At 40.7% G+C, this 13,219-nt stretch overlaps 1 protein-coding gene across 3 annotated transcripts in view; it reads left to right on the top strand.

Annotated features, from left to right (window-relative positions):
* Window positions 1–13,219, top strand: part of UVRAG (UV radiation resistance associated) — a 114,783-nt gene that overhangs the window by 88,936 nt on the left and 12,628 nt on the right. Inside the window, exons 14-15 of one of the 3 annotated variants that reach the window (XM_080339948.1) lie at window positions 9,487–9,578; window positions 9,752–9,787. In XM_080339948.1, coding sequence (XP_080196074.1) covers window positions 9,487–9,578; window position 9,752 — 93 coding nt within the window. In that variant the 3' untranslated portion in view covers window positions 9,753–9,787. Of the gene's footprint in view, window positions 1–1,743; window positions 1,838–9,486; window positions 9,579–9,751; window positions 9,788–13,219 lie in introns of those variants that run through there. The other 2 variants (XM_080339947.1, XM_080339950.1) reach the window with 2 other exon arrangements.

The following is a 13,219-nucleotide window of genomic DNA, read 5'->3' as shown; positions in this document are numbered from 1 at the left end:
ATCATGGGACTGGGAGCTGAAAATCCTCATGTTCTTCCTACATTTAATCCCTGTACCATAGGCTGAATCACATGCTTTTTGAGTAATGCTTTCACACAGCAAGAACCTTTTCTCTTGAAGGAGCAGGTGTCACAAACGTGAATAAATGCTTTAGAAAAACTGCCAAAAGCTCCATTTCACCCATTTTTAAAACAAGGGCTTTCCCAAAATGGCATAAAAGAACGAATAGCTGCAAAACTTTGCGTTGTTTGTGCGCACTGAAACGATTCCTGCAACATCGTAAAGTACGAGGTAAAGCTGCATGGATGCCAGATGTAAAAATTGCTGGATTTTGGAGTTGATTTATCAAAATACAGAGGTATTGAAGAAATGGAGGAGGAGTTGAGTAGCACCCTATGCAAATTTCCAAAAAAAAAGATTTGAATGTTTCTTGTATTGCTCTAAACTATCATCAAAACCTCATCATTAGCAGGGACGAGTTCACAGGCTTAATACTGGTCAGCATGGATGTTCGTCCACCCCAACAACTGATGGAATAGCCCCAATATGGCCATGTGGCCTGATGAAATATGGGCTCTGTGCTGTATTCACTCTGATTTCCAGCCAGCACAAGGTGGGTGATTTCTCTGTACCTACCTGTGCACTCCTCAGGAGATAAACACATAAATAAAACATCACCTTTAAGTTGTCGGTACAAAATGTTACTTGTCTTTCTCCTTCTGGCTTTTGCGCGTCTGACCTTTTGTTCTGTTCTTGGTGTAATTATTCTACTACAAAAGTTCGGGATGGATGAGGTCATAGGAAGTAAGTGTGCCCATGTCTTATAATCCAATAAGCGTCATTTGGTGATAGCGAGGTGTTTTAAGAAGTTTTGACCTGAACCTGGAAAGGTTATGCTGTAAAGTTTCATCTCATCAAGCTCTAATGCAGCAAGATTAACAGTAAACGTGGTTTTAGTTATCTGAGTGCTTCGCTGGGGAAGCTTTTCTGAAGCCAGCAACTGCTCTATCTCCTAAATTGCTTTTTTTTTGTAATGTTGTTTTCTATAAAACAGTCACAGTATATGAGAGGCACCTTTATGGGCAAGGGGGCCCATATATGTTATTTTTATAACGAACCCACTAACCACGGGATTTTATAGGAATAGTTTACTTATGTAAGCCTGTCTTTGACGATGGTTTCCCGTATCCTTACTGGGACACCAGCCTCGAACAACGAATTCTCATGTTGGAGACCCCTCCGGAGGGGAATTGTGTTGACTCTCAGGAAGGGTTTCACAAATACGAGCGAGAGAGTCCTGGAGGAAACGCGGCTTTTGGCTCATCTAAATGTTTAGTTCTACAGTGTCTTCTGCATGTGCTCAAACACGTACTCCTATTTCCTTATTTTCTTGTGGTCTATCTCCAATAAACACTATTACTGTGAAACCAAAATCCAGTATTCAATATTGCCTATTATCACGTCTTGGTTTTACGAAGTAGTTTTCTTCTCATTTTTAAATGTTTGGCAGAATATTACACGTTGCCGAGCGTTGGCGTCCAGGCTACTGCTGTGTTTGAATAATGATCAAACTTTGTATTTTGGTGGATGCAAGGGGAAGAAGCAGCTTAATACAGTTCTAAGGGAAATCAAAGAAGGTAGAAGGGAACTTGATCTGTTATCAGAAGGGAATGTAGTTTCCCTGCTCGCTTCTGAATTGTTCGAGTACTTAAATTACATGGATGAATTTCCCTTGCCTTTCAGATGGATGTGAACTAAAATTCCCCAGGCTGAGAGGAGAGGAGAGGAGACAGGCTGTGTTGGGGTAGGAAGATCCAGGGACTGAGGAAAAGTGACCATATGAATTTGATGCAGTTTGTAAGAACTGAGTCGGAGCTCCAGACCAACCTAATTTCTGCAGACACTTGGCCATAACGTAGAGATCAGTGTTTCCTAACTGTAGCATTGATGGTCTTGGGCCAGTGATTTTGCAGCGTCTCGACTGTTAGTGATGAAAATATATTGATAACAACCTCTGTTTTGTAAATGAGGAGAAATTGGGCTGTTTTAGACTAAGCATGTTTTAAAAATAACAGTATTAATTGTAAGCAGCCTGTGGAGCGACAGCATAAAGCGGAGCTGTTATCTCCTGTTAGTGTTTTGATCGCTGTCTGTGTGCCTTCATTATTATCGCTAAATCAAAATTGTGCTGGGAGGCCTTTAAGACGGTTTTAATAAAGCCTTACTTAAGCACGCTGGGGCAGCTCAAGGAACTTTAACATGGGTGCCCAGTGGATTAATGAAGGACACGGGTCTTCAATGATGTCGCTGTAACTTGTTTTTCTTCCTAGTTTAGCGCTCTTAGAAGAATTGCAAAGTAAACATCTGCTTTCCAGGGTGGACCTCTGAACACCGTTGAAATCCGCTTGGGAGAGGGAGGCAGGAGGTCGAAGTCAACGTTTCCGTAAAAATAGCTGTGTATTTGAGCTGTTCTTTGCGTTTGGATGGGGGCTGTCGCTCCTGTGGCAGTCCTATATATTTTCTCCTTCTGACAGCAGAATTGAGGACGTGAAGGTTTGTTATAATCACAGAGCTTGCTACGTTGCTTTTTATCCTCCCCTACTTCGCCAAGAAGCCTTAAAATATATATATATATATATATATATAAAATCTTTGCTTACATTTAATTCCAAACTCTGCTAGTTGTATACCGTGACAGTCTTTTAAATATGAAAAGTGCATTTTTAATGTTTAATTTTGAGATACGCCATCTAAAGATACCACATCTAATCATTATCATCTAATTGATACCACAGTGAGCTTTACTAATGAAGTTTAAGGGTTTTTCGGTAAACTCATGTAGTTCTTCAGGGCGAGAACGACTCGCTAGCTTTAATAAAACGAAGGCAAGAAACGTATTAAGAGCGCAAATAATGTAAAATTGTATAATTTCCCCCAAAAGGTATAAACACACACAGTTGTTTATATAGCAGCAGGCATTATTTCACTGATCCCCCAAGGTTGTTTATATAGCAACAGGCATTATAACAACACTTTCTGTTTTCATTATTGCAGTGCTTAGTCATCTGAATCCCAGCCAGTGCTCCTTCGCACTCTGAAAAGTCATCCAGGATCTTGTAAAACAATTAACTATGTCATTTTATTAAAACCTGTATTTTATTTTGCTGTCCCAGCGCTTGCCATCCTCCGAAAACCTTATGTAAAAGCTTGGCCTCTCACCAATGGTACGAACTTGATTGAAAGAACGCTTTTGCTTCTATTTTTGTTTGCGGCTTTTCACATTTGCGCAGCAGATGGCCTTTTAAATGCTTGATGCCATCAAGAAAGACCTCCGAAAAACAAGTTAAGATTGCTCTTGAATTGCCTTAACATGAGCCTACACAGAGGTTGTGTCCACCTCTTGTATAGATACAACATAAAAGAGCAGTTGCCTGCAGCAGAGACCAAGGAAAGTGCGAAAATGATGGAGGTTTCGGTGTAGACTCGACTACACTGAATATGCATAACATGTATGTATGTATAACATAATATGCATATCGTGTCCTGAAGTGGCAGTGTTTTGAATTCTATTAACGTAGGCTGAGCTCTGAGACTGCTGCCACGTCTTCAAACAAGATGGATATGGCTGGGAAAACAAAATGGGAAATGATGAACAGATGAGTTCGCAATTGAAGTCATTCTGAGCTCCCCCCCTCCAAAAATATAGACCAGCTATTCTGTGGTTTCTGACTGGAATTAAATGTATATGTTTGTGTACCATTAGTCACTAAATACTGCTACAGGAATTAGTATAGGAAATGGGCTATTCTTCTTTGCATATAAATGCAGGATATTGTTATTTTTCTGAAGAGACAAAAGCACTAATTTTGATTTTGGGTGGAATCTGATATTATCTAGAAATAGATAGCTAAATGGTGCCTTCCCAAGCCAACTTGTTTGAAAAACCTTTAATAATACCTATCTCTTTATCAGACAGAAGCTGAACCTTTGCAGGTTTGTATTTTAATTAGTTAACAAATGAGGTAGCTACACTCGTCACGATTTAAAGAATTAATGTTTTATCACGGAGTTGTTACCTTTAGGAATGCGGTGAGCTTTTCTGTTGTCTGACATTGTTTTAATGAAGTGTAGCAGTCTGGTTGACACAACAAATGACCTGCAAGATGCTTGGATGTTTAGAGATGTTCAGCATGGAGCTGAAGCCAGAAAATTTCGTTCAAATAGAAATTCAGACCATTGCACAGAAGGAAATGCAGGTAGAAACTGGAACAACTGAATTTTCTATTTCTCTTAAGAGTCTAAACCAATTATGCCTGGCTTATTATGAATGTGGTGAGACCACACCTGGAATATTGTGTCCAGTTGTGGCCTCTCAGTTCCAGCAGGACAGGGAACTGCTGCAGAGAGTCCAGCGCAGCCACCAAGATGCTGAAGAGAGTGGAGCATCTCCCGTGTGAGGAAAGGCTGAGGGAGCTGGGGCTCTGGAGCTGGACAAGAGGACACTGAGGGGGGACTCATTCCTGGGGATCAATATGGAAAGGGTGAGTGTCAGGAGGATGGAGCCAGGCTCTTCTCGGTGACAACCAATGATAGGACAAGGGGTAATGGGTTCAAACTGGAACACAAGAGGTTCCACTTAAATTTGAGAAGAAACTTCTTCCTGGTGAGGGTGGCAGAGTCTGGCCCAGGCTGCCCAGGGAGGTTGTGGAGTCTCCTTCTGTGCAGACATTCCAACCCGCCTGGACACCTTCCTGTGTAACCTCATCTGGGTGTTCCTGCTCCATGGGGGGATTGCACTGGATGAGCTTTCCAGGTCCCTTCCAATCCCTGACATTCTGGGATTCTGTGCATTAACACTAATTTATTTGCCGTGCCTCACCTAGAGCTAATGCTGTGGTTGCATGAGCTAGAGCAGTTTTCTTAGTCTTTGATGGAAATTGTGTTTAAACCTCTTATTGGAAACCTAATACAAGTTTTAAGTATAAATCTACCCTTCACTCTGAGAACTTGTTTTAAATGCGGCTTGTTTCAACATGTGTTGTTTTCTATGATGTTGTAATAAATAGCAAATATAAGATGATATAAAATACCCACTAGTATGATAGGCTGGTCTTAATATAGTTTAATCTTCTCTTTCTTCGGAATCTTCTGTACAGATACTACCTGAACTTGACTTAAAACAAAGTAAAACTCAGCTTTTACAAAAGCAGTCTAGGCAGTTACTTACTGATGGTTATAATTACTCTTGTCCTCTTTTCAAAGTTTTTTCATAATGCAGAAATTCTCAAGTTTATCACACTGTATTTGCAGTGTCACGTTTTCTGAGAAAGGAATCAAATTGCATTAATCTAGAGTTGTTTTGTAAAATGTTGTAGAGGCGTGAATGTATACTTTTTTTTAAGATAGATTTGACTAGCTGCTTACATCTCTAAATAACTTTGGTACTTAATGTATAAGCCAACGTAACAGAGGACAGTAAAATGTTGAAAAATTCTCTCTGACATGAGTAAAAGGAATTGATTTGTGTAATTGAAAGAAATTGCAAAGTGAGATTTTTAATTCTTTAAATATCAGCACCCATAAGTTGTTCCGTCTTGAACTATTCATAAAATATGATGCGTCTCCTCTGCTGCATCTTATTTCTTTGGAGTAAGTGTTGCCTGTAACTGGTGTGAGAACAGACTCAGACTCCTGTCTGAAGTCTCTGATGTCTTTAGCTTATTTGTTTTCCAGTTCACCTTTTAATATGTGTTTTTGTTCAATCGAGTAACATTTCACACAGCACTTGGGAAAACAAAGCTGGGTGTAGGAGCTAAATATTAGTAAGGAAATGGCAATTAATGTTTTATTACTTGAACATCATTAATGATTTACTCACAGTCCCGTGGAGAACACGCAGTCATAAATGTGAACACAAATCTTGGACGCTTTTTGTGCTGAAATTAAAACAGGCACATTTTCTTTGGGCGTAATATCCTGAAGGAACAACCTAATCTTTAAATAAAATGCTGCTTTTGCAAATGATAACGTGGTCCCTTTGGAAATTTAGCCTGTTGGAGATAGGTGACGTTTGGTAGCGACAATTGAAACATGAACTGGTTTTTTAGGAGAATTAAGACATTACAATGATCACCTCGTTCTGCTTTTGTTTTCCTACCCAGACATCGTGTTTCATTCCTCTCCTCTTACCTTTTCCTTCTTTACATCTTCAATAATAATAAGCTCTGTATTTAAGCTCTTTTTAACTCATTGGAGCAAAGCCGCTGTGCTCTCCCTATATTATTTTCTCTTTTAAAAATTGATTTTGATGTTAAAGGGCATTAGTATGAATCCTGCTGTAACAGGCCACAGGTGAACGGTGAGTGATGTTCGGTGTCTTGCTGTTTATTGGATGAGGTGGAACAACCTTCCCTGTATGTGTGGTGTTGGCTGTTAAAAAGTATTGACCTTAATGAGAAGTGTATGAGAAATGCTTTATGGTTAAAAGCAAGCAAAAGAACCCAAAACAAAACACAAAATAAAAAGAAACCTACCCAAAAAAAAACCCAACAAAAAATACCAACCTTGTCGCGTTAATGAGGAGATGATTTTGGAACCGACTAAAAGCTGGGAAGTAACTTATGGCTCTGATGCTTCCATTCAATTTTGATTTTTTTTTTTTTAATCATTTTTTTTTCTGTCACTAGAAGGCGGCTCTTGCAATTACCTGTAGTTTTGTTCTGTGAATACATCGTCAACTTCTATTGATACAGACACATAAAGTGTCCTGGTTTTGTTAAAAACCACACTGGTTCTCTTTTAGTGACTTTTCTTCCAGCTCAGTTCTTCTAGGTGGCTGCACTTTGCTGAGTTTTACCTGCATATTTCTCCTAGGATGCTGCACTCGCTGCTGATAAGAGACCAAGGGAATGCTGAAGAAGCTCGTGTTTAGATTTATTACTGTGGTAGCTAAGGAAGACTGATAAGTTTCCCCATGTTCCGTTGTGAGAGGGGCGTGTTTGAGGAGGGGTGGATGGCACAGGTGACTAGAACTGACCAACGGAAGTATTCCATCCCATCATCGTCACTGGCTTTATATATTTTGTATAGATATTCTCTATGTATTAGTAGCATTAGTAAAACCCCTTAAAACTCTCCAACTTGAAGTCTAAGTCTCTCTTCCTTTCCCCTTATCTTTCTTATCATCTTTCCGCTCTAAAGGAAGGGGTGGCGGGATTTAAAGGGGATAACAGGGAGCGTCTGCCGTGGTTTATTGCCGCCTTGCCTTAAACCTTGACATAAAGCAATTTTACTTTAAGTTATTACAAAGCCAAAATATAATGCAGTTTCAGATCTTTACTTGCTGTTCATCTCCACTCTTTGCAATATGAAAATGTGTTTTAGCAGAAATGCTCATGTTTCTATACAGGTCTCTCACGTGCATTCCTCAGATCTTGGCTGCTGGAAACACAGAGATCCCTTAATCCTAATCTTTTCATGCTCTGAAACTTTAGAATTTAAGGATAACTCTAAAAAGGGCTATTCCATGAACATTTGATTGTAGTAGGAGGAACAAATGTCATGGTTTTGATATTTTCGTTCTCTTTTTTATTCCTTTTGCCACAGGCTGGTTCTTTGATTAACCAAATCCACCATAATCCCATCAGGAGAACGTGGTGATCGTTTCGTAATTTATATTGTATGGCTGTCTTAATCCAGGTTCTGTCATTGTAGCAGAAAATATGAAGCCAAGCCCACCATATGACTTGACCATGTCCATATGGAAATAATAAACCGTGTAATAAATGGCCTCCTGTTGTACAGTGCAGTGCTGAGGATGATTTTCTTCCAAAGCAGATTTTGTTTCGAAAACTCAGACAAGCACAGAAATCATTCCCAATTTCACGAGTCTTTTTCTGTGGAAAACTGATTGGTCCATTTGTTTGGGGAAAGTCAACAGTTATTCTAAGTTAGAGGATTCCTACACTTTCCTGTCATGAATTCTGGAAACAGGTGTGTGATTCTAAATAATAAACATAATTTTTAAAAAAGGGACCAAAAAGGATACAAACCAAACCCCACAATTTTAGCTTTGAGTGGGATCGTTCCGTATTTCAGCAAGTGGCTCTATCAGTATCAAATTAGTGTGATTACTGTGTGTGTATATCAGAGTCCAACTCTGACTTCTAGGGGGTGTTAACATCTGAGAAACGCTTCATCCCAATAATCTTAAAGATATTGGAATTTAGGCTGAGGGAGCTGGGCTTGTTTAGTCTGGAGAAGAGGAGGCTTAGAGGGGAGCTCAGCACTCTCTAGAACTACCTGAAGGGCAGTTCTAGCCAGGTGGGGATTGGGCTCTTCTCCAGGCAGTCAGTAATAGGACAAGGGGCCATGGGCTTCAACTCTGCCAGGGGAAACTGAGGCTGGAGATTAGAAAGCAATTTTGTGCAGAGAGAGTGGTCAGGCATTGGAATGGCTGCCCAGGGAGGTGCTGGACTCACCGGCCCTGGAGGGTTTTAAGCTGAGATTGGACATGGCACTTAGTGCCATGATCTGGTCAATGGACTGGAGTTGGACCAAGGGTTGGACTTGATGATCTCTGAGGTCTTTTCCAACCCAGTCCATTCTGTATGATTCTGTGATTCTGTGAAATTTTTCTTTCACATTTTAACCACCCTAAGGGGATAAATTTCCCTGCAAATTTTTCATGAAGTTTTGAGATTAAACCTCGAAAGAAACACGACTTCCCTCCCATGTGCCATTTTCTTCAGAGCTATTTTTATCTTGGAGACTTCTTAAATAAGTAATTTATAATTACCGGCAGCGACAGTTATGTCACGCGTACTTAATTTGATAATCTGGGGGTAAAAACAAGTTGCGGTTTGCGTAGAGTCTGTATTTAATCTTTTCATTTATGTTTGTGCCCATACAGGACTTAATACTGGGTTAAAACAAGTCAATATTTGAAGCCTTTCTCTTAGCTACGTGGCATCGTATGTGAATTCTGGCTTTAATTATGACAATAATAGCAGCAGTTTAAATACATAAGGAACACAGATTTAGATCTATTGTGTGACAGTATATATTTTTACTAACTGATATTGCTGTAATAATGTGATTCCAACATACATTAATACACTATGGATGACACATGGCACTTGCACACAAATATATATTTTGAATCAGTGAATATAGAACGTTGTGTTGAATTTGAGTGTGTATTTTTATTAAGCTTTCCTGTTACAGATTGGAAGTGGAAAAAGCGTAGTGAGGTTTAACAGTCAGATTGACTGATGATTGTGTCCCTGTTCTTGGGTGGGTTTTGCTAATACGAGGTTATGAGTGTTAAATGGAACATTTCCTTAAGGGGAACAGACCTCTTGGAACTGCGTGATTATCTTACACTTTCTTTCAAAAACTAACAAATTAACTGACCATAATGTTATATTCACTGGATTCTGGGATTTGGAAAGCTCTGCTAATTTTAGTTATTTTCTCTTCTTGTAGCTTAGATATCAGCACGGCCTGAGTACTCCAGATCTAAGGCAAACTCTTCCCAACCTGAAAAACTTCATGGAGCTTGGGCTTATGGTTAGATGGTAAGTTATTTTTTTGGTAATTAAAAAGAAAGAGGTGAATGCTACAAAAAAAAAATTAGATGTAAGTATTTTTCTCTCTTCACAAGAGTTAAGCACGTTTGGTGAAGATTGTGGCTTTCCCAAAATACAGACCATGTAAATGTCCACAATATTCTACTGTTTACCTTCTGCAGAAGATGCCTCAGTCTGGTCAGTACCCGGCTTCCCACTTGCTTTAAATGTATAATTCAGGTGAGCTGTGTGGGGATCTGTGAGTTATAATCAGCACAATTTGAGTATAATGAAAATAGTTGTTATATGCTGAGTGGTGTTGCTAAATGGGAAACTACATTAATGAGTAACTAAAGGTTGTAGTGACCTTCCAGGGAAATTTGTGATGCTTCTACTCTGATTCACTCTGGAGGATCCAGACTCGCTCTCCACTGTGCAGAAAAACAAAGCAAACCGGTTTCTATGTTATAAGACTAAAGTTAGTTTAGGCTTATCTTGCCGCAGTTGAATAAGCACGAGGCTTGACCAGTTCTCCTTAAACCTACTGAGATAGTTTAGAAATGTGGAAGGTGATTCACTAACAAGTGTGTTTCTGCAGGTGTTAGATACTTTGTGTTCTCGTTTTTTAATTTATGTTATTTGAATTGTGTGCTCTCGTGCAGCCTCCTTAGCAATTATTTCGTTCTTCATTCTCATCTTCATTCTTCAGGTGCCTGAATCCCACTCAAACATAATATTGTACCATTTTAGGATCCCTAGGTTGATTATTCATGGCTTCAAAGATACACAGTTCTTGTATGGTCCCCATGTCATACCTGACCCCAAGTGGGTGCCCTGGATACTCCAAAGTATTGAAAAAAATCATCTGATCTGAGGTGATGCCACCAGGTTTTGCTGCCAGATGCTCTGGTGATGGATAGAGACTCTGCTGATCTGGGAGGAGTGGCTGACATGCCAGAAGCTGTGCTGCCATCAGAGACCTGGACAGGCTGAGAGTTGGGCGGGGAGAAATGTAATTAAATAGAACAAGGGCAAGTGTAGAGTCTTGGATCTGGGCAGGAACAACCCCAGGTTCCAGTGTAAGTTGGGGAGCGAGCTGTTGGAGAGCAGTGTAGGGGAAAGGGACCTGGGGGTCCTGGGGACAGCAGGGTGACCATGAGCCAGCACTGGGCCCTTGTGACCAGGAAGGCCAATGGTACCTGGGGTGGATGAGAAGGGGGTGGTCAGTAGGTCAGAGAGGTTCTCCTGCCCCTCTGCTCTGCCCTGGGGAGACCACATCTGGAATCTTGTGTCCAGTTGTGGCCCCTCAGTTCCAGCAGGACAGGGAACTGCTGGAGAGAGTCCAGCGCAGCCACCAAGATGCTGAAGGGAGTGGAGCATCTCCCGTGTGAGGAAAGGCTGAGGGAGCTGGGGCTCTGGAGCTGGACAAGAGGAGACTGAGGGGGGACTCATTCATGGGGATCAATATGGAAAGAGTGAGTGTCAGGAGGATGGAGCCAGGCTCTTCTCGGTGACAACCAATGATAGGACAAGGGGTAATGGGTTCAAACTGGAACACAAGAGGTTCCACTTAAATTTGAGAAGAACCTTCTTCCTGATGAGGGTGTCAGAGCCTGGCCCAGGCTGCCCAGGGGGGTTGTGGAGTCTCCTTCTGTGCAGACATTCCAACCCGCCTGGACACCTTCCTGTGTAACCTCATCTCATGAACTGCTGGAGAGAGTCCAGTGCAGGGCAACAAAGATGATTAAGGGAGTGGACCATCTCTGCTGATGTATAGACTTCCGTCCCCATTTCTGCCGCTTTAGAGGATTTTATTAGTCCAATAGTGTTCTTAGTGCTGCATTTTGCTTGTTTACTGAGCTCTAAGATTCTCTTTTTTTTCCTGCAGTATTCAGAACATAGGAAGAACTCCACTTCAATTCTAATGACAGTACGTGATCACACACCGTTTTATGCAAAAAATACAAAAGCAGGCTTTCTGTTACTGCTTCATTTGAAAATTATAAGAGCAGGCTTCAAACAGGGTTAGCACCTCAAAGTAGAACAGCTCAATATATCAAACGTTAGGGGCAAAAATGCAGTTGGTAACAGTGGTGACAATTCTCTGAGACGACATTGCGCTGCAGTTCTTTCCAACCCTTATTTTTGTGTTTCTCTTTTGCTTTATCTTTCATTGCTCACACAGAAATGCTGATCCATGTGAACTCCAAGCTAGTGTCCAAATCAGTTTTGGGAGGGGAGTCTTGGCAAAGGAAAACAAATACAAGAGTAGAAAAAGCGTCGCCTTTGAACAAGACTATAAAAGGTGTTGTCTGATGGAAATTCAACCCGGCCAACAAAACAGTGGAAGCAAACGGGCCCTGAGAAAAAGAAGCTCAGTCCTGTGTGCAGTTTTATTCTCTCAGTAATTTCAGCTGAAAAGATTCTCCCCTCTTTTCTTTTTATCCCTTAGCAAGATGCATAAAGAAAAGCTTTCTTCTTCGGGAAAAATATTACTGTGATTTTTCGTGGTCCATCGCTGGCAAGGAAAAGTCCTGAGATGACGTGTCGTCCCTCGAGCAACCTGAAAATACCAAAAATACCTAAACTGTGACTTCTTGTCAAGGTTTAAGGCAAGGCGGCAATAAACCACAGCAGACGCTCCCTGTTATCCCTTTACCTCCCGCCACCCCTTCCCTTAGATCAGAAAGATGATAAGAAAGATAAGGGGAAAGGAAGAGAGACTTAGACTTCAAGTTGGAGAGTTTTAAGGGCTTTTACTAATGCTACTAATAAATAGAGAATATATATACAAAATATACAAAGCCAATGACGATTATGGGATGGAATACTTCCGTTGGTCAGTTCTAGTCACTTGAGCCATCCACCCCTCCTCAAACATGCCCCTCTCACAACGGAACGTGAGGAAACTTATCGGTCTTTCTTGGCTACCATAGTAATAAATCTAAACACGAGCTTCTTCAGCATTCCCTTGGTCTCTTATCAGCACCGAGTGCAGCATCCTAGGAGAAATATGCAGGTAAAACTCAGCAAAGTGCAGCCACCTAGAAGAACTGAGCTGGAAGAAAAGTCACTAAAAGAGAACCGGTCTTGTTTTTAACAAAACCAGGACACTTCTGGAGCACTGGTGTGTACTCATCAGTGGTTACACATTGTGGATGTGTCCTTCAGGCTTGAGTAAGCCCAAGTAGATAATTCTGGGATGTGTTAAATGGGGATTCTTTTCAAAACCTGGGCAACTCCTCTTCTGGTGTGCGCTGGCTTTGAAGAACTGATAATAGAACCTTTAGTTACGCCTTAAAGGTTTTACCATCATACAAACAGGGTTTTCTTTATTCCTATAGGTGATACACAGTCATTAGCAAGACTGGATAATATTTCAAAACATGTAGAGATATTAAGCACAGTTCTCTGGGAGTATCACATTCCCTCCTTCTCCCCCCACTATGAATCTCTATGCCTCATTTCCTTCCCACCTCCAAAACTTGTATGAATAGTTGTTCATTTTTAATGTTTTTTTTCTTTTTAAAGACTAATGATTCTAAACAATGCTTCTTAGTACTTGCTAATAATGTAAATGGCAATGAGGCTTTGCAGGGAGTCCAGCTCAAGGGGAAAACTGGCTAGACTTTCATAATTGGGCATTGCAG

The sequence above is a fragment of the Nesoenas mayeri genome (genome assembly GCF_963082525.1).
Source record: "Nesoenas mayeri genome assembly, chromosome: 1".
Classification (NCBI taxonomy): Eukaryota; Metazoa; Chordata; class Aves; order Columbiformes; family Columbidae; genus Nesoenas; species Nesoenas mayeri.
This window is presented reverse-complemented; position numbering and strand designations above follow the sequence as displayed.